Source organism: Lepidochelys kempii, chromosome 19, assembly GCF_965140265.1.
Source record: "Lepidochelys kempii isolate rLepKem1 chromosome 19, rLepKem1.hap2, whole genome shotgun sequence".
In the NCBI taxonomy this organism is placed as follows: Eukaryota; Metazoa; Chordata; order Testudines; family Cheloniidae; genus Lepidochelys; species Lepidochelys kempii.
The window spans coordinates 10,192,989-10,212,500 of NC_133274.1; the positions used below are offsets into that span (position 1 = coordinate 10,192,989).

General features: G+C 48.6%; 1 protein-coding gene across 1 annotated transcript in view; it reads left to right on the forward strand.

Moving 5' to 3' along the window:
• ARID1A (AT-rich interaction domain 1A) overlaps positions 1-19,512 on the forward strand; it is a 78,791-nt gene that overhangs the window by 57,432 nt on the left and 1,847 nt on the right. The window contains exons 11-20 of the mRNA XM_073317971.1: positions 4,088-4,297; positions 4,956-5,163; positions 13,132-13,264; positions 13,643-13,815; positions 13,996-14,146; positions 14,271-14,402; positions 14,549-14,645; positions 16,204-17,071; positions 17,370-17,500; positions 18,428-19,512. The exon at positions 18,428-19,512 is cut by the window's right edge and continues 1,847 nt beyond it. Of these exons, the coding sequence (XP_073174072.1) occupies positions 4,088-4,297; positions 4,956-5,163; positions 13,132-13,264; positions 13,643-13,815; positions 13,996-14,146; positions 14,271-14,402; positions 14,549-14,645; positions 16,204-17,071; positions 17,370-17,500; positions 18,428-19,512 (3,188 nt within the window). The remainder of the gene's footprint in view (positions 1-4,087; positions 4,298-4,955; positions 5,164-13,131; positions 13,265-13,642; positions 13,816-13,995; positions 14,147-14,270; positions 14,403-14,548; positions 14,646-16,203; positions 17,072-17,369; positions 17,501-18,427) is intronic.

Sequence of the window (19,512 nt, forward strand, 5' to 3'; positions counted from 1 at the left end):
TCAGCTGATGACTTCAAGGCATTCTAGGGCTGCCACAAGCGCATGGCAGAGACTTTAGATATACCTCTGGAAATGGTGCAGGTTCCCAGACTGCTGGACATCTTGCACCCATCCAGGCCTGGTAGGCTCTCCATGCCTATAAAGGAGGAACTGTTGGAACCTGCGAAAAACCTGTGGCACACGCCAGCATCCATTCTGGTTACATCCACACTCAGTCACTTCCAAGGGATTTTGAATACCTTTGTTCCCATCCAGTACCAGGTTTGCTTGTAGTAGCTGCGGTCTAAGAGAGATTGAAGCAATAGGGGCCTTCCAAATTCTCACCCAGGGAGAAGGACCCGGAGAGACTGGACCTGTTCAGATGCAAAATTTTCATCTACCAGCCTCCACATGCTCCAAATGCTTCTGTCTAATACCGTTATTTCAGTTGGAACCAGCTGTCTGTTTGTGGACATGCTACCTCCAGGAACACACAGAGGAGCTAAAGAGCATGTTTGCACATCCTTATAGGCTGCACTGGATATGTCCAGCAGACTACATTGGTGGGCATGAGACGATCATCCTGACTCCAGCCTGGAGCAGTCCAAACAGCAACTGAGGATCCTCCCTTTAAGGGCAACAAGTGCTTTAGTTCAAAGACCGATTCCATTCCTTAAAGGACTCCAGGGTGACACTACCCTCCCTGGGCCTCTGCGTTCCACCCACAAGAAGGAAGCAGTGAAACCACAGATTTCTTTCAGGCGGCATTCTTCTAGCCCCTCCTATTACCAGCCTTCAAAGGACATCCGAGCTGCTGATAAAGAAGCAGAGGTTCCAGCGATGATCCTCTGCCTTTTCCTCTGCTGCGGCAGTCTGTTGTCCACCAGTCGGCAGGTCAAGAGCCTGGCAGAATCTCCAGAGGATCTCTACCTATCCCTACCTTTGGCAACTTCCTTCTTTGCGGAAGCCTGGACTCCGATCAGCTTGGTTCAGTGGATCCTAGAAATTAACAAGGGGTATTCTGTCCAGTTGCTTTCTGGCCCTACCTCCTTTCCCCATCCTTTTTCAGGGCTCCTTCTCATGTGATACTATTAAAACAAGAAGTGGACTTCCTTCTACCACTTGGATCAATGCAAGAGGTGCCCTCAGAATTCAGGAGCAGGGTTTTTTTTGTTCCAAGTATTTTGCCATCCCTAAGAGGAAACGAGGTTGGTTTCCTATTTTTGGACTCTTGACTCCTCACCTTCCTATCCCGGGCCATATTGTTTTTTTCCATACTGCAGCAGTAAGGTTCCTCGAGGGCCTTATTTGTTTGTCCGTCCCCAGGTTGGGGATCTCTGTTGTTAGCACAACTGATGAATCCCACTTTGAGTCCTCAGCAATTTGTTCTCTTCACCACTTATCTAGGAAGACTGCCTTTTTTAGTGGCCGTTACATCAACTCGACAGGCAGAGGAGATTCAGGCCTCATGGCAGGGACCCTTGTATACAGTGTTTCATAAGTACAGGATCACTCTCAAACCTCAACCCAAGTTCTTTCAGAATTTCATGTGAACCAACTGATTTATTTCCAAGTGTTCTTCCCCAAACCTCACTCATTGTCAAAGGAAGCTAAATTTTGCATGCTTGAAGTTATAGTAAAGAATGGTCTTCCTACATTGACAGGACAAAATCATTCAGGAATGCCCCTGGACTGGTTTTTTTTTGGCCCTTGCAGAGAGGGTTAGGCAATATCCCCCCAGAGTTTATCTGAGAGAGTCTCCAAGTGTATAAAGACATGTTAAAAAAGAGTTAACCGGGTTAGGTCCACCTAGCCACATTAGAGCTCACGCAGCCTCTGCTGCCTGTTTGAAGACTGTCCGAATTTCTGAAATCTTTAAGACAGCTACATGGAGCTTGGTCCATGCATTTACAAGGCACTGCTCTTTGGCAGAGGCTTCCAGATGGAATAGTTGCTTGGTCCTGCAATCATTGTTTAGGTAGGACTGCTACTGCCCACCTCCAAACAGACAGCTAACTGCTCGTTAGTCACTGAACACTTGACAAGATAGCAATGCATAGTCATGGTGTCTCTTGCAGGTGGCTTGTGTTCTCCTGGCATCTCTGATTAGCCTTATGCCAGAAAGCCCTACAATTCCATGGGCAAAAGATTTGATGGGATGATGGAAATGGGATGATGCAAGTCCTCTTACTTGCCTTGTGCAAAAAATGCTTGGCTACCTTTGTCGTGTGTCTGTCTGACTCCACCCAGGTGTGTCTAGCCTATCCCGCCTTAATCAAAGGTAAACTAGTGTCTTTGCAGCTCCTTGTCAGACTCCCATAAGGATTGATACTTGAGGGGGAAAAAAAACCAATTAAAAAGCCCCTTGTGTTGTGGGACTTTACTGTGGTGTTGTCAAAGCTGATGAACACCGCTTATGAATCATGGGAGCTTAAATTTCTTTCATGGAAGGTCATTTAACTGGTGACAGTGACTTCTACCACCAAGCGCTCTAAAGCCTATCCCTGTAAAACATGGTATAAGGTGGATCAAAGTGGTGCTGCAGACTCATCCCACATTGCTCTGAAGTGGTGTTTTGAGTTCCATCTTAACTTATTGCCCTATCATCATTTTCCTCACATCGGCATGCCCATCGCAGAGAGGCACATTTCCATATATGCCACCTCAGATGGTCCAGGGTGGGATGTCTCAGGCTCTACCTGGATTAGACTAGCACCCCTAAAAAAAAAATCCGTCCAATTCTGTTTCTTTTGACATCCGTTTGCTAGGCAACGTTGTGACCAGCAGGGTCACATCTACATGGATGCCTGATTGCTCTTATGACCTGGCTGGCCTGAAACTAGAAGACCTTGTAAAAGCTCCTTTGATCCAGTTCAAGGTTGTCACCACAGTCTGCCTCAAATATTTAATTGTTGACCTCTGTAGAGTAGCTACACAGTCCTTGTTCTGCAGACTTGCACGTTATTGCTTGGATTCAGCCTCCAGAATAGAGCTCCCACCCCGGACTCTGTTCCTAAGATAGGAGAGGCCAAACTCCTTTCCTTCCACTTACTCCAATACAATCTTTAATTCAGGATACTCCTTTTCAGTTGGCTAATTAATTATTTTTACATCAAGAAGTTTTAATTGTGGTCTCCTTCCGCAGACTTGAAGGTTGTTTGATGCAGTATTTTTTAAGAGGTATCTTCCTTTTATATTTGTGAGTAAAAAGCAGCAAATTCTGGCAGGGGAAGAGAGAAATTTCCAACATTTTTGGCATTAGTGGCATTGTGACAAATTCTGCAGATTGAATCATTAGGGAGGGAAAATTATGAAGGGAAGATATTCTCTTGTAGGATTCCTCACCCATCCACTTCCTATCAGGTTTTCAGTTAAACTGCCAAATTCTTACACCTCATCTTAGTTTTCTTTGGGGCATATTTTTGATCTGTGATACATTTGTAGTAATGTATCCTGGGAGCTTCCACTAGAGTAATTAGAAAAAGGACTGACTGAAAAATTTGGAGGGCAGTGTTTATAGTTGGCAGGGTGTGATGGCTAGCAGGGAGTCTTGGCTTTCCCTTATCCTGTTCGTGCTGTCCTTGGGGATCAGAAAACCTTAAGAGCTGAGGGAGTTCCCCATTTCTTGTGCTAAGGAACAAAGCCCCTCCTCTCCCCCAAGTAATATGAATATCCTACAAGGTCTCTTCAGAGAAGCAGAATTACGGGTAAGTCAGTCTCTTGTTTAGAAAGATTGTAGCCCCTTGCCCGTCCCTCGTTCCCTCACCACACAAACCATTCTGGTGTCTGGATGAAATTTACCTGGCATCTGCAGCCTTCCTATGGGTGGACTAAAACTTCCACCTTTTGAAGTGTGGTCATTGTGATTCTCAGCAGCGTTGTCCACAAAAGCTCTATGTCGTCTGTCTGTCTACATCAACATCGAACTGAGACGTGTGCATTTGACCTTTGGGCTGATATGTGGCTGTTCCTAATACAACTACAGAATTTTATCCCTTCAGGTTTTTTTCTGCTTGATAAGATGACGAACCTGGCCTGAACTTGATATGTTTAAATTTCTTACCTCACTTGCTCCTCCATCCTGAGATCTGCTTTCTTCTTATTCTAGAAGTCCAGTTCCTCTACTACCACCAATGAGAAGATTACCAAATTGTATGAGCTGGGTGGTGAGCCGGAGAGGAAGATTTGGGTAGATCGTTACCTAGCCTTTACTGAAGAGAAGGCAATGGGCATGACCAACCTCCCAGCTGTAGGCAGAAAACCCCTAGACCTTTACCGGCTCTATATCTCTGTAAAGGAGATTGGAGGACTTACTCAGGTGAGTGACCAGAAGCTCTGAAAGCCATCACGACTGTGACTCAAGTGAGATGGCTATACGTTTGTATGCATAGCCGCGTCCGTCTCAAAATCTCAGGTGCTGTATAGGCAATAGGATTCAGGCTTAACTCGATTTGCTAATTGAGTTCTTTTGATTTAAGTTGAGTCTGGAACTTTTAAAATAGTGTTAATATCTTATTTATAAAATCCAATATCCTTGAATTAAGTGGATCTAATCGCAGTGCTCCAGGTAGTTGCTCCTGTTCAGAGTATTCTGACAGCACTGAGATCCAGCTTGTACTTTTCCTCACCCAGTCCATAGAATAGCAATGATGCTCTCTATGTTTGCATCACTTACTAGTGTTGATGCATGTGGGCTTCCTGCTGGCCTCATGTCTACTTCAGTTTGCTGCTTGGTATTATCCAGCTCTGAGACTCCTTTTTCCCCCCTCCAGGTGGGCAAAGGGGAGGCTTACTGTTTTGTTTTTGATCTACAGTTTCAGCCCAATAGTGTAGCTGTTATGATTGCTACATAACATGTTTAGCTAGTATCTAGGGTGGGAAACATGTCTGTGTCTCACCCTGGGGAAAGGGGAAATGGCTTGAATTTTATGTTCTGACACCCACCCACCCTTTTTTTTTTTTTTTGGGTTGTGCAGGTCAACAAAAACAAGAAATGGCGTGAGTTAGCCACCAATCTTAATGTGGGCACTTCTAGCAGTGCAGCTAGTTCTTTGAAGAAGCAGTACATCCAATGTCTCTATGCCTTTGAGTGCAAGATTGAACGAGGCGAAGACCCGCCCCCAGACATCTTTGCGGCTGCTGATTCAAAGAAGTCCCAGCCCAAGATACAGCCCCCATCTCCCGGTGAGTATAAAGATTACAGACAAGATCCCATATATTCTGCAGCAAATTGGATTTAAATTCCTCTCCAAGGTCCTCCGCATTCCTACTGTAAAATGGAAATTCTCGTGGCAGTATCAGATGCATTCAAATTAAGGCCTTTAATGAGCCCCATATGTAAGGGAATAGAACAGTGAGTAAAATATTCCTTGTAGTGTATCTTCTTCGAGGCTCATCCTCATGGGTGTTCATGGTGGATGCAAATGTTGTCCATGTGCCCAGATCCAGAACTCCTTCAGTAGGAGTGTCCGTTGGTCTGCATCTTCCTAATGCTGAGAACGAAGGGAATATGGGGTGTGGCAGGCTGCTGACCTCTCCAGTTTCTTTTCTGCTGCTTGTTGACTGGGAGGGAACCCTTGTGTGTGTAAAAAGAAAAGGAGTACTTGTGGCACCTTAGAGACTAACCAATTTATTTGAGCATGAGCTTTGAAGTGAGCTGTAGCTCACGAAAGCTCATGCTCAAATAAATTGGTTAGTCTCTAAGGTGCCACAAGTACTCCTTTTCTTTTTGCGAATACAGACTAACACGGCTGTTCCTCTGAAACTTGTGTGTGTAGCCTTCTCTGTAAATGTTGCGAAAATTTTTTAGTTCTTTTACTAGTTAGTACAGTGTTTCTCAAACTGGGGTCCGCGAGGGTACTCCAGAGGGTCAGCAGACCCCACTGATCAGCTCCTCCCCCTTCCTCCCAGGGAGGCTCCGCGTGCTGCCCCCACCAGAGTGCCAGCTCTGCAGCTCCCATTGGCCGGGAACCACAACCAATGGGAGCTGTGGGCGGTGCCTGTGGGCATGAGGGCAGCGCACTGTGCCTCACTGGCTGCCCATGTGCCATGGGGCCTCAGGGACCTAGTGTTTGCTTCCTCGGAGCTGTGGTGAGTGCTGCCGGGACCCCGAACCCCTTCCCACACCCCTGCCCCAGCCCAGAGTCCCCTCCCACACCTAACTCCCTCCTGGAGCCCGCAAACCCCCCCCCGCCCCCAGCCCTGAGCCTGCTCCTGCACCCCAAACCTCCCACCCCAGAGCCCACACCCCGAGCTGGAGCCCTCACCCCCCCCCCCAGCACCCCAACCGCCTGCCCCAGCCCGGTGAAAGTGAGGGAGAGCAAGCAACAGTGAAGGGCTGGGGCAAGGGGTCCCTGAAAAATTTTAAATCAAAATGGGGGTCCTCGGGTTGCTAAAGTTTGAGAACCGCTGATTTAGTAGATTCTTAAGCTGTTAATTATGGGTTTCCCCTTTTGTTTCTCCACCTATTGTGGCAGTTATGCCCCAGGCCCACCTCCTCAATAGGTATGGTGTGGGCGTCACCCATAGTAAACACCTAGGGACCAGCACTCGAAGAAAAGACGGTTACTTCCCTTACAGTAATTGGAGTTCCTAAAGATGTGTGGTCCCTGTGTGTGTTCATGACCTCTCCTCCTTCCGCCTCTTCTCTGGATCCTCACATGACTTGTGGCAGGTGGGAACTGGAGAGGTGGTCAGTGTGTGCTGTCCCTTATGCCCTGGGTTTGCAGCCCAAGAAGGCGCAGGGTGCTGGCGTGGACCAATGGTCACTGCTGAAGAATTTCTAGTCCTTGGCACCCTGAGCACGTACATGCCTGCAGTGAGTATCCCTAGGGACCACGTAACTTACCGTCTAGGAACTGGAGTTTGAGATATCTTTGATACTGGCTTTTTTACGCTGCCACCATATGTTCCGTATTCTGCAGACTTTTATACTGACAATGCGTAACTGCGTGATGGAGGATGGGGAAGTATGGGAGAGTGACCTGGAGGAGGCTCTCCGAGATGACTTCAGCATATTCAAGCAGCACCACGTGCTGCTGCGATGTGGGAACCTTTTGGGAAAGTAGCACCTTGTGATCACAAAAGCACCCCTCTGCGGCACAGAATACTTGAAGCTTGCGTTATGGGGATGTGTTGTCAGATACCGCATCAGTCTGTTGCTTTCCTAGGGCTAGCTGCAGGTCTAGGACTCTGTGCCCAAAGCCTTTTTTGTTGTTTTAAAACACAAATTTATTGGTAGATGTTGGGATGGTTTTGGTTATAGACCATTTAGAGGAGCTTTAGAATAGATAATTAAATAGTCTCTGTTGTGTAGTTTCATTTCCTGGGGAATCTCCAGTTTGTTCCTTGGTTCCTGGGCATCATGTCTGATCCAGACTGTACAGAACAGGAGAAAACTCTGGGTTTAAGAGTGCGTTTTCTGCCCCTTTGTCTTCCCAGTGTGTGAAACCTTCTATTCTATTTGTATTGGAGAAGGTCGTTCCCTGGATGGCTGTTTTGAACATGCCAAGCCTTTAAGCCTCTATTGCAAAAGACCAGGTATACCCAGCTGGTTCCAGGTCCTCCTAATGATTTAACCTGGGGTGGGCAAACTTTTTGGCCTGAGGGGCCACATCAGGGTTCCAAAACTGTATGTTCCAAAGGCTGTGCCTCCCCAAACAGCCTGGCCTCTGCCCCCTCCCACTTCAAACACCCCACCCCCCCACCCCCAGCTCCCTGACTGCCCTGACCCCTATCCACACCTATGCTCTCTGACAGGCCCCCGGGACTCCCACACCTATCCAACCACCCCCGCTGCCTTACCATGCCACTCAGGGCACTAGGACTGGCAGCAGCACTGCCCAGCTGGAGCCAGCCATGCTGCCCGGCAGGATCTCGCTGCCCAGAGTGCTGGTGGCATGGCTAGCTGAGGCTGCAGGGGATGGGGGACAGCAGGGGAGAGGCTGGAGGCTAGCCTACCCGGCCAGGAGCTCAAGGGCTGGGCAGGAGTTGGCCCACAAGCTGTAGTTTGCCCACCTCTGATTTAACCCCTACAAGCCAGATCTTCAGATGCATTTTCTGGTTAGGGTCCCATTCCCATGCAAAGGTCTGCTCTGAAGCACCTTAATGTGGGAAAGAGAGAGCCTTTGGTTCTGGGATAAGCATCTTCCAGGACAGTGAAACAGAGTCCTACTTTGAGAGTACTCCAGTTGTGTAAATTTTGTCAGTCCTGGCAAAAGGAAGCATCTGGGGTTGTGAGATTCTCCTTCAGGCCCCACCAGGACCTTTCTCTCAAAGGTTTCTCAGACTCCCTGGCATATTTCTCTGCAGATGCTGCTGCTTTCTCCCGTCCTCCCCATGCTTTAACCCATGGATGATGCAGCTACCTCCCTCAGTTTATTGGTGGCCAGTTGAGAAGCCTGCTTCTTTGACCTTTCCCAAAAGGGCCAAGGGCAATCACCATGACCTTCTTTGCCTCTTTAAATTGTTGAGTCTATCATCTCTCTCCACCTTTGGCTCATATCCACAGTGTAACGTGCCTGCTGGATAGGGATGAAGTCGCATTTAATGTCAGTCCTTCTGTTTTGCCTGAATACTGTCACGTCTGCCCTCATTACCCCGATGACTACAGATAATTTCAAGAGTTGCAGGTTTGAATAATTATCTTTAGAGTTGAAGACTGTCCAAGTTCAGGAAGAAAATGCTCCCTGTTTTGAGATAGACTGTACTTGAGAACAAGGAGAAGAACTTATCTGTTGATTAAGGCTTAATGACACCTGCTGCAGGCAGCTGGCTCACCCCAGGATCTGCACCCTTCATCACCACAAAGGGAGGTCACTTGTACCTGGTTCTACAGCAGGGATTTCAGCGTCTTTCCCGTACCTGACTCAAACTCTTCTGGCTGTCTCTGCAGCCAGTGGGAAGCCTTAAGAGCTCCAGGGTTGGTGGTGCCCCCCCTTCTGACAAAACCAGAAAGATTTTCTGTCTGGGCAGGAAAATGTACCTCCTCAGGTAGAGGCAGCAGTGCAGCATCCTCACTACTGTTGTTGTTCCAGAGCAGGGCCGAACAGAAAGTCCAGTGACCGGTGTTCTTCCGATGGAATTGGAGCAGGGATCCACTATGTGCGTTTCCACCAATCCCCTTACTACCGCTGGCGGTGAGAGACCATTGATCAGGGCCTGGTTTAGCTTGATCAGTCCAGTTTTTTGGAACAGGCAGTATTGCTCTATAGGTCTCCAAGAGTCTCCATACCAGCTACCTATGCCACTGGGCCATGTAACCTAAGAAAATTAATCTGGTCTTGCATCCCAGATCAGTCTCTTCACCTTGCTGTTTGGGTCACAGGACATGGATTTCTTCTCATCTAGCAGATTTTGCAAGGCTACAAAGGATCTCTTTGCAGACCAAGAAGCCTTCCATATTGAAATACTGCTCCCAGAAGTGGATAAAGGTTTTCCCTCTTCCAGCAGTGGACGGCAGTTCATCATGCTCTGCGTTCATATAATCTTTTATTGACTTCTTACTGTATCTGAAGCATCAGCCTTGCTGTGTCCTTGAACAAAATGCATTTGTTTGCCATCTCAGAATACCGCTCTCCCATAGACAACTGTGAAGCATTCAGCCACAGTCAAAAGTTTCCTCGGAGAACTGAGTAATGTCTTTCCACCATTCAGGAAACCTGTCCCAGTGTGGGATTAACTTCACTGTATTCCACAGGATGAAACTATTTTGTCATTAGGCAAAAATTTTGCCTAAAGCAGCATCTGAGTTAAACTTAAACCAGACCGCTGATCTCTTCCAGCTTTCTTCACAAAACCTCATTCTTTCCAACAGGGAAATTAGATTGCATAACCAAGGTGTTAAGAGGGTTCTGAGTTTATTTGGTTAGGACTAAGGCACCTAGGACAGTGTTTTTCAAACTGTGGGTCACGATCCACTACTGGGTTGCGGCACGTAAAGCGCTGGGTCGCCTTGCTCTGGTCAGCACCGTCAGCAGTGCTGCCTAGCTAAGGCAGGCTAGTGCCTACCTTTCCCAACACCGGGCCGCACCCCAGAAACGGCCAGCAACGAGTCCTGCCTCTAGGCAGGAGGGCTATGGGGCTCTGCGTGCTGCCTCCGCCCTGAGCACCAGCTCTACACTCCCACTGGCCAGGAACCAGCCAATGGGAATGGTGGGGGGAAGGAGGGGAGTACCTCCAGGCAAGAGTCGCGCAGAGCCGATTGCATGCCTCCGCTTAGGAGCCAGACCTGCTGGCCGCTTCTGGGGTGCAGCATAGCCCATGGTGCCGGGACAGGCAGGAAGCCTGCCTTAGCACCCCCACTGTGCCGCTGGAGGTAAGTCTGTGCCCCAATCCCATGCCTCAGCCCTGAGCCCCCAGAACCCCTTCCTGCACCCCAACCCCCTCATCCCGAGCCCTGACCTCCTGCACCCCAACCCCTTACCCCCTGCACCCTTACCCCAGCCCTGGGCCCCACCTACACTCGGCCCCTCCCAAACCCTTCATCCCCAGCTTCGTTGGGTCACTGGCATCAACAGTTTTCTTCAACTGGGTCACAAGAAATAAAGTTTGAAAACCACTGATCTAGGAAGTTACTTAGTTGTGGCATTTGGAGATTAATGTAGAAGGGGTGGCATTTCCACTTAGTACCTGTCAGTGAATTAGATGGTGCATAGCTTTCTCTTTTTCTTTAGCAAGCGTTATTCTCAAGACTTGGCCTTCTAGTGATACGGTGGCATTGGTGGCTTGCTTTAGTGATGGAAATTTGCAGGCCTGCTACCTCGAATTCTTTGTACGTTTATGCAGCACTGCTCTATTGACTTGGCCTGTAGATCTGATGCTTGCTTTAGGAGGACCATTCTCAGTGTATTCGCCCACCCACATAGTTGCCTCTAACAACCTTGGCTCCAAACCTCAGTGCCTCAGGTGGCTGCTCATGCTGTCCCACCAGGTTCCTGAAACCCAGACAGGGGAAGCATCCCACAAATGTGAGTGCATATAGGCAACTCGCTCTCTCAGAAAGTTTTTTTGGCAGCTGAGTAGAGGGCAGTGGGGCATTTGGTATCCAGGAGGGCAGGAGGCCTGAGTTAGGTTTGGCAGCTGACAGCAGTTTGACAGTTAGAACCCAGGAGGTAGCTGGTGGCTTCTAGCGCTGTGGGGATGCTTCTGTTCCTCTCTTGCAAACAAGGAAGAGGTGAGTGACTCTCTTTTGGTGGTGGAGTGGAAAAGTTTGAGTTCTGGTTTCCAAAGCTATGCCCTGCATGTCCACCACTGAATGCATTTAAGCTGCTATTGCTGGCATACCAAGTTAACACTCCATGAAGATGAATGGAGGCAGTTCATATCACTCAGAGCTGTTGCTTCAGGCTGTTTGCAGACTACTCTGTTTGCCTTTGATTGCTGGCCCTTCTGGCTGTGAAGATCGCTTTCCACTTATTTTCATCTTAATGGAGGCTTAGATTTCAATATACAATTCTGCATTAAGGGGTATGTTTTGTAGCTGTGGAATACATAGGGACTTCCTCGGTGTGTGTGATGGGGTAAGGCTACTGGAGAGTGTCTAATGAAACGTATGCCCTGCTCAGGCAATCCTCACTGTAAAACCATTTAGTGTGCAGTTTGCGCCCCCCCTCCCCGCCCAAAGCTGCGTGACTTGTGTTCCCAGGAGTCTGGATATAGCCTTCTGGGCTTCCTCCTCTTTCTCTCCCCGCCCCCCCTTCCCTTCTTGGGTTCCTGAGTGTGACTGGCTGGGTGTCCCCTGGGAGGTGCCTCCAGCGGGCTGTTAGGTTTTATTCTCAGAGGATGGAATTGGCTTGTCTCCAACTGTTTGTAAAATAGTGAGTAGGAGAGACAGCAGGGGATGGGGACAAACAGCCTCTTCCTGTTGATGTCTGTGCGTTCTAATGCAGTGGAGCCCAGCGCTGAATTCCCAGGGGGGCGGGAGTGGAGCTGAAATGCTAATGAATAGCGAAGAAGGGCGTGGGGGAGGTTATGAATGAAGCTCCCTGCTGAGCTTGACTGCCCTTCCTTCTGTGGAGAAGTCCCCAGACTGAGAGGGAGGAAGGGGGGGGAGAGGGACAGGGTGCCAGGAAGGTGGGGCATAAACAAACATGACCTGTATGTGACCTTAGAGGATTTTAATGAATAGCTGAAATGACTCATCAACCAGCAAGGCTGAAGCTGAGGGAGATCGGGTGCTGGGAATGGTAACTAATGGAAACATTAATTAAGAGTTCAGCTCTTGCCAGCTGCAAGGAGCATAGCAGTAGTTCCATGGAATAGTGGAACTCCCTGAGCTCGCTGTGTGCTTGGTTACACGTGGTGGCCTAGGATTTTCAAGCGAGGGTTTTCCATAGCTTCTTTGTCTCAGTTGATCCTCCACTTCTTTGCTAAACAAGGGCTTTGTCATTCATTGAAAGTGCTGTTCTTTCTCTGGTCCCTGTTCCTAAGAGCCTATCCCAAGATGGCTTAGGAGTGCTTCTAGGGTTCTCCTGAAAGAATCCCCACCGGAAAGGGCACATCAGAGAAAGGAGCCGTGCAGTACAAAATCAGAGTTACTTCCCCTGAAGGCAGTGGAGTTTCCATCTCGTAAAGGATGTGAGCCTTATGAGACATCGAACTCACTATCTTTGCCTTGAGTATGGTGTGAACATGAAGGTGCCGGGCTGCTAACTCTGATATTGGGGTTGGGGTTGTCACACTTGCTGGAGAAACATTTTAATTCTGTGCAGCCTGGTACACAGCTAAGCATCTTCCTCTGACACCACATAATCTGGGAAGCTTGTCCAGTATGGTGGGAGATGTTTTAAAGGGGTGAGGGTGGGACAATTGGATAGAAAACATAAGACACATTCTTTCTGACAGAGAATTATGAGAGCCTTAAGCATTCTCACAGCTCAACATGTTGTGTATGGATTTGTTGGGAAGTCTGGATAGCTGATGGTATGTCCTTGTACTGCTATATTCACTGTTGCTTTCCTTTATCTTTCAAACAGGTTCTGTTTTAGAGGGAGGGTTAGAGAGAGGTTTTACCTGTCCATGTTTTGAGAATGGCCATACCACTCCTTCAGGGTGTGTCTCTTGATTTTTGGAGTTGCTGAGATTCTGGAGTGTTTCTGGATGACCTCTTCTGTCTGGTGCATATCTACTCATGCTGGCTTTCTCTGCTTGCAGCGGGTTCAGGCTCCATGCAGGGTCCTCAGACACCTCAATCCACCAGCAGCTCTATGGCAGAGGGAGGAGATTTGAAACCACCAACGCCAGCGTCTACACCACACAGTCAGATGCCCCCTTTGCCAGGCATCAGGTATTACACTGCCACATTCTGTCTGCTGTGAGCAAAGAGCCTGTGTTGCTGGCAGGATTGCTAATGTTCGCTAGCAATTGAGTTGGGGCCAAGGTGAGCGTTTTGGTCAGTTGCACGAGTCACGCTCATTTTGTAATAACTGGTAGTGAAGCTGTGGAATTGGCAACTATATCCCATCATCTGTGTAATCATTGTTAGTCTCTCCTAGGGGGTTTCCCTTTCTGAAGGGAAACAAGGATTTCTTTCCTCTTTTGATGGGTCTGTCAGGAAGGGGGATAGGATACCCCCTCCTCACCTACAAGATGGGTGATCTGGGGTGTGGGGGCGAAGAGTGGCACAGGACTTTACTCTAAAGAGTATGTTCTTGTATTATATCAGGAGTAACTCAGTAGGTCTTCAGGATGCCTTTGCAGATGGCAGTGACCCCACTTTCCAGAAGCGGAACTCCATGACTCCAAATCCCGGGTACCAGCCCAGCATGAATACCTCTGACATGATGGGTCGCATGTCCTACGAGCCAAATAAGGATCCTTATAGCAGTATGAGGAAAGGTGATGGAGCTCTTTTATACAGAAGCACTTAACCCATTGAACTGTCTAACCCCTGAAAGGTGCCTTCGGGATATATGCAGCCCCTGGGCCAGAGCCATCCATCTCCTGCAAAAGGGGAAAATGTTTTTTTCTGATTCCAAGGTGAACTTTCTGTGCTGATTCTTTCTTTTCCTCTCCCAGCTCCAGGAAGTGACCCCTTCATGTCCTCAGGGCAGGGCCCCAACACTGGTATGGGTGACCCGTATAATCGTGCTGCAGGTCCAGGGATGGGTAACATGGCCCTGGGACAACGGCAACATTATCCCTATGGAGGTCCTTACGACAGAGTGAGGTGAGGGCTTGCTGGACTCTAAGTGTAATAGTGTATCCCTTATTCACAACAGTGACTTCTCTGGTAGCCTCTTTCCTCTAGAGGAACAAAGGAGCAGCCTTGACAAGTGTATGTGTTTGTGCAGGACGGAACCAGGAATGGGACCCGAGGGAAGCTTAGGAACTGGAACTCCCCAGGCCAACATTATGCCTTCCACCCCTGACTCAGGGATGTACTCTCCCAGCCGCTATCCACAGCAGCAACAGCAGCAGCAACGGTAGGTGCCGGCTGGTGCCAAGCAAGCAGCGTTTGCCAGTTAATAGAACTGGCTGCCTCCCACTACAGACAGGGAGTTCAGAAACCCTTATTGCTAAGTGTGCACCTGGGCAGGAGGTAATGCACCTGTTCAATCTCTCTCTGCAGACATGATTCCTATGGCAATCAGTTCTCCACTCAAGGCACATCCTCTGGCAGCCCCTTTCCCAGTCAGCAAACCACCATATATCAACAGCAACAGCAGGTGAGCTCCCCAAACGTCTCCAGTTCGCTCCAGGGAAACGTGGGATGATTTACCTGTGGAAAGTTGTCAAAAGCAAATTGTGTTCTGGGGTAGCTGTCTGCTGTACTGATTTCTATGTAATGTTTGAGAGTTCTATAGAATGTACACGCCCAAACATCATGCAAAACCTTTCCATGTTACTGCCAGTTTCCAAGTAGTTAAACAGGTTTTAATGCAACTTTGCTGTAATACACGTTGTGGTTTTGTGCAGTGTGTACATTTCGTCCTGTTAGCTGTGTTCTGTAAAGTGGGGGCTCTTCAGTACATAGCTAGTACACTTACTAGTTCAGATTCCAGGAGCCCAGGAAGCTTCACTTGGGGTTTTGTGCTCCCTGGAACATACCTGTCTGATCCCCACAGTATCTCTAACAGTCTTTGGTGTCCAGTCAGCAGGTTTGTCTAGTATTTCATGTATGGCCTGGTGATCATCCCTTAATAGGTCTAGGTAACTGCCTCTGACTTGGATCCTTCCACGCAACCCAGAATTTTCTTGGATATTTTTCACTTCCTGAGCCCATTGCTGAAGATTTTGGGGTTATATCCCTCCCTTGAGTGTTATACAGGGTACCTTTTTCAGAGAAGAGTTTAGTGTAACGTCCATAAAAATGAAGAGAGGAAATTTAATTTGCTATTCATGGCAATGCCTCAATCAGTCCCTTGTTTTTCTTGCAATTTTGGGATAGATCCTGTCTGGCTTGTGAACATAGAGTAGAGGGCACTTTCAGCGCTGTGCTAAGAATAATTCCAACTGCTTTGCAGTTTGTTTGGCTTTGCAACCAGAGCCATAGGGCACTGGGCCAAGGGTTTCAGTTACTTTGGTTCTCAAGTGTCTTCCTGGAGCTCTAGAGCATCACGTTGAAGCCTAGATAGACAGCACGGTAGTTAGGGCACAGGACTGGGTGTTGAGATCTGGGTTTTAATCCTGGTTCTGTCATGGCCCAACTGACCTTCCATATGTAAAAAAGGGGTCATCCTCACTTCTGTAAGATGCTTTGAGATCTATGATGAAAGGAACAATTAGAAGTACGAACTGTAGCTTTTGATTCACACCCTATCTGAGAGTTCAGTGGAACCTTCTATTCTGCTGTCCAATTTATGGAAGAACTGGAACAGGGTCTGCTGAAGCTGCTGAGACCGAACAGGAATCCACACACAGATTGTACTGTGGGGTGACTGTACTAAAGGCTAAGAGGCTGAGCTCTTTTTATAGGCAAGTCTTTCCCACTGACCGTTAGCCTGCCCTGAAAGCTGCCCTTATGGAAGCAGCTAGGAAAACTCAAAATGCCTGAAAGAATCAGTCTTGGCTTGTAAACTTCGGAGGCTGCTGTCTCTTCAGGCCTCATGTGGGAAGGTTGGTCTTCTTGACCATTTAGAAAAGTTCCCCTCAGTCCAGGTTAGACAGTAGCATTCGTATGATTTGGGGATGCAGTCCCACTTGGTCTGTGTAGCTCTGCCGCATTGCCTTTAGCGTTTTATAAATAATCTCCATTACCAACTGCTTTGTGCATCTTCCTTGTAGAATTACAAGCGACCGATGGATGGCAGTTATGGCCCACCTGCCAAGCGACACGAAGGGGAGATGTACAACGTATCGTACAGCACCGGGCAGGGGCAGCAGCAGCTGCCTACAGCACAGACCCAACAACCGAGCCAGCAGCAAACTGCACAGCCTTATACATGTCCTGCTGTGGAGAACCAGTATGGGAGTACATACCCTGCCACTGACCGCCGACCTGCTGGAGGGCCGCAGAACCAGTTCCCGTTCCAATTTGGCAGAGACAGGGTCTCGGCTCCCCCGGGCTCGACTGCCCAGCAGAATATGCCACCACAGATGATGGGTGGTCCCATACAGTCTACTCCAGAGGGCTTGCAGCAGGGCAGCTTGTGGCAAGGGCGCAATGAAATAGGGTACAGCTATCCAAATCGGCAGAGTTCAGGCTCTGCAGCCCAGGGGCCTGCTTATCATGGAGTGAATCGAACAGATGAAATTCTACATGCAGATCAGAGGGTAAATCATGAGGGGCCATGGCCCTCCCATGGGAACCGTCAGCCTCCTTATGGTCCTTCTGCCCCGGTACCCCCAATGACAAGGCCCCCACAGCCTAACTACCAGACCCCTCCTAGCATGCAGAATCACATTCCTCAGGTATCCAGCCCAGCACCTCTGCCCAGACCTCTGGAGAACCGCACCTCACCCAGCAAATCTCCGTTCCTGCACTCGGGGATGAAAATGCAGAAAGCAGGACCTCCCGTCCCTGCCTCGCATATAGCCTCAGCAGCCGTACAGCCTCCCATGACACGACGGGACATCACCTTCCCACCCGGATCCGTGGAAGCTACGCAGCCCGTGTTGAAGCAAAGGAGACGGCTGACCACGAAAGATATTGGTAAGACTAAGCTCCTGCTCTGCTGTAGCTGTTGGGGATGTCCTGTCAGAACCATCACTGCTTTTGGGGGCAGGCTGTTGGGAAGGGAGCCACCAAAGGAAATGGGTCTCAGGTGGCCTTGTCTGAATCACGCCCCACCCTCCCACCGCATATTTAGTTTGTCTGCACTGTGGTCAGTAAAGCCCCGTGGAATGGGCTCTGCTGTCCATGGAATCAGAAAGCAATATTTAGTGTCAGTCCTTTTTTTTTTCCGTTTCTTAGTGCCAGGAACTGGTGGTATCATATGTTTGTATTACAGGAACTCCTGAAGCATGGAGAGTGATGATGTCTCTGAAGTCTGGTTTGCTGGCTGAAAGTACGTGGGCCTTGGATACCATAAACATCCTGCTCTATGATGACAACAGCATAATGACCTTCAACCTCAGCCAGGTAGGTGCAGATGCTCTGAGATCTAGGTCTTTGAAGCACTAACCTATGTTCAGAATCCTGTCAACAAGATAGCAGAATACAGGTGTTCTCCATCTAGAGCCAAACCTCCAGCCATCCCAACATTTGCAGAAATGTAACATAACTGTTGTGTAGGCCAACCCGAATACATACATGTAGAGTGTCTGGGTAATTGCATGCCCGACTACTTTGTCGGTATACACAGTTATCCACTTGCATTGTGTGCAAATGCAAGGTTTTGCCTGGATGGTGGATGTGTTGTCTCTGTGGTACAAAAAGGGAATAACAGGGATGAGGTGTTCAAACCTACCTTCACAGTAAGGGCACCGCAAAATTCTGAAGGCTGACTATCTTCTCTGATGAGCTACAATGCCATTTTGTTTTCTGTAGCTGTCTGTCTTTGTCACGCCTCTTTTCCTGAAGTTTGGATGCCAGTTCAAGGAAGCTAACCTTCTTCCTAAACTGGCTCTGGCTGGGTGTCTGGTGCATGTGGCGTTACACCTCCTTCCTCCTCACCCCAGCCATAGCAAAAAATATGAACTACTATATTGTAAATACTGTTTCATTTGCTGTTGTATTTTGCCACCCTGTGCTTGAAGGAAGGAGGAGGTGACCAGGAAGGGGGTGTAGGGGCGTGTTGTGTGTGTGGTCAGTGATGGATAGTAAAATACTGACTGACCTTTTTTTTTTTCTTTCTCCCCCTCCATTACCCCCTTTCCCAGAAGATGGGAAGTCTGTTTAGAGTAGCAAATACTGTGTAATGTGTAACCAGTATAATAATAAACTAATTGCCAATACGGTTTCAGCTCTTAACTCTCTTCTGACCAACTTCCCCAATCACTTGTATTGGCCTAGCTTGCTCTGATTTATTTATTTTTTCCCCTCCTCCCCTTGTTCTTTCTATTGCAGCTGCCAGGGTTGCTGGAGCTACTGGTGGAATATTTCCGGCGTTGCCTGATCGAAATCTTTGGGATCCTAAAGGAATATGAGGTGGGAGATCCAGGACAAAAAACACTATTAGATCCTGAAAGATTCTGCAAGTCTTCAAGTCCCCCTCCTGAAGAGGGGGACGAAGAGGAGGAGCCACAGAGCCCTAACTATGAGGAAGAGGAGGAGGAAGAGGAGGCTGCATTTGCAAGTAAAGAGAAAGCACCCCTAGAGAGCAATGAGGAAAAACTAGTCAGTAAATTTGACAAGCTGCCAGTCAAGATAGTGCAGAAGAACGACCCATTTGTGGTAGATTACTCAGACAAGCTGGGGCGAGTACAGGAGTTTGAAAGTGGACTGCTGCACTGGCGGATTGGTGGTGGAGACACCACTGAACACATTCAAACCCACTTTGAGAGCAAAATGGAGCTACTGTTAACTCACAAACGAGTTTCCTGCAACTCTGCCTTGAGAAAACGTTCCACAGCTGAGAGCAATCCAGGAACTAGAGAGGGGGAGAATCTGCCATCTGATGGTCCCCCGGAGAAAAGGATAACAGCTACTATGGATGACATGCTTTCGGCACGGCCAGGTTCGCTGGCGGAGGAGGAGGTCAAAAACTCGGAAGCAACAAAGGAAAGCAGCAAATTTCCATTTGGCAGTAGTCCAGCTCAGAGCCACAGAAATATCAAAATTCTGGAGGACGAACCTCACAGTAAAGATGAGACACCCCTGTGCACCCTTCTAGACTGGCAAGACTCTCTAGCTAAACGCTGTGTCTGTGTGTCTAACATCATCAGGAGTTTATCGTTTGTGCCGGGCAATGACTTTGAAATGTCTAAGCACCCCGGTCTGCTGCTGATTCTAGGGAAACTGATTCTCCTGCACCACAAGCATCCGGAACGCAAACAGGCACCACTGACCTATGAGAAGGAAGAGGAGCAGGACCAAGGGGTGAGCTGCAACAAGGTGGAGTGGTGGTGGGACTGCTTGGAGATGCTGCGTGAAAACACGCTGGTTACACTGGCCAACATTTCTGGTCAGTTGGACCTCTCCCCGTACCCGGA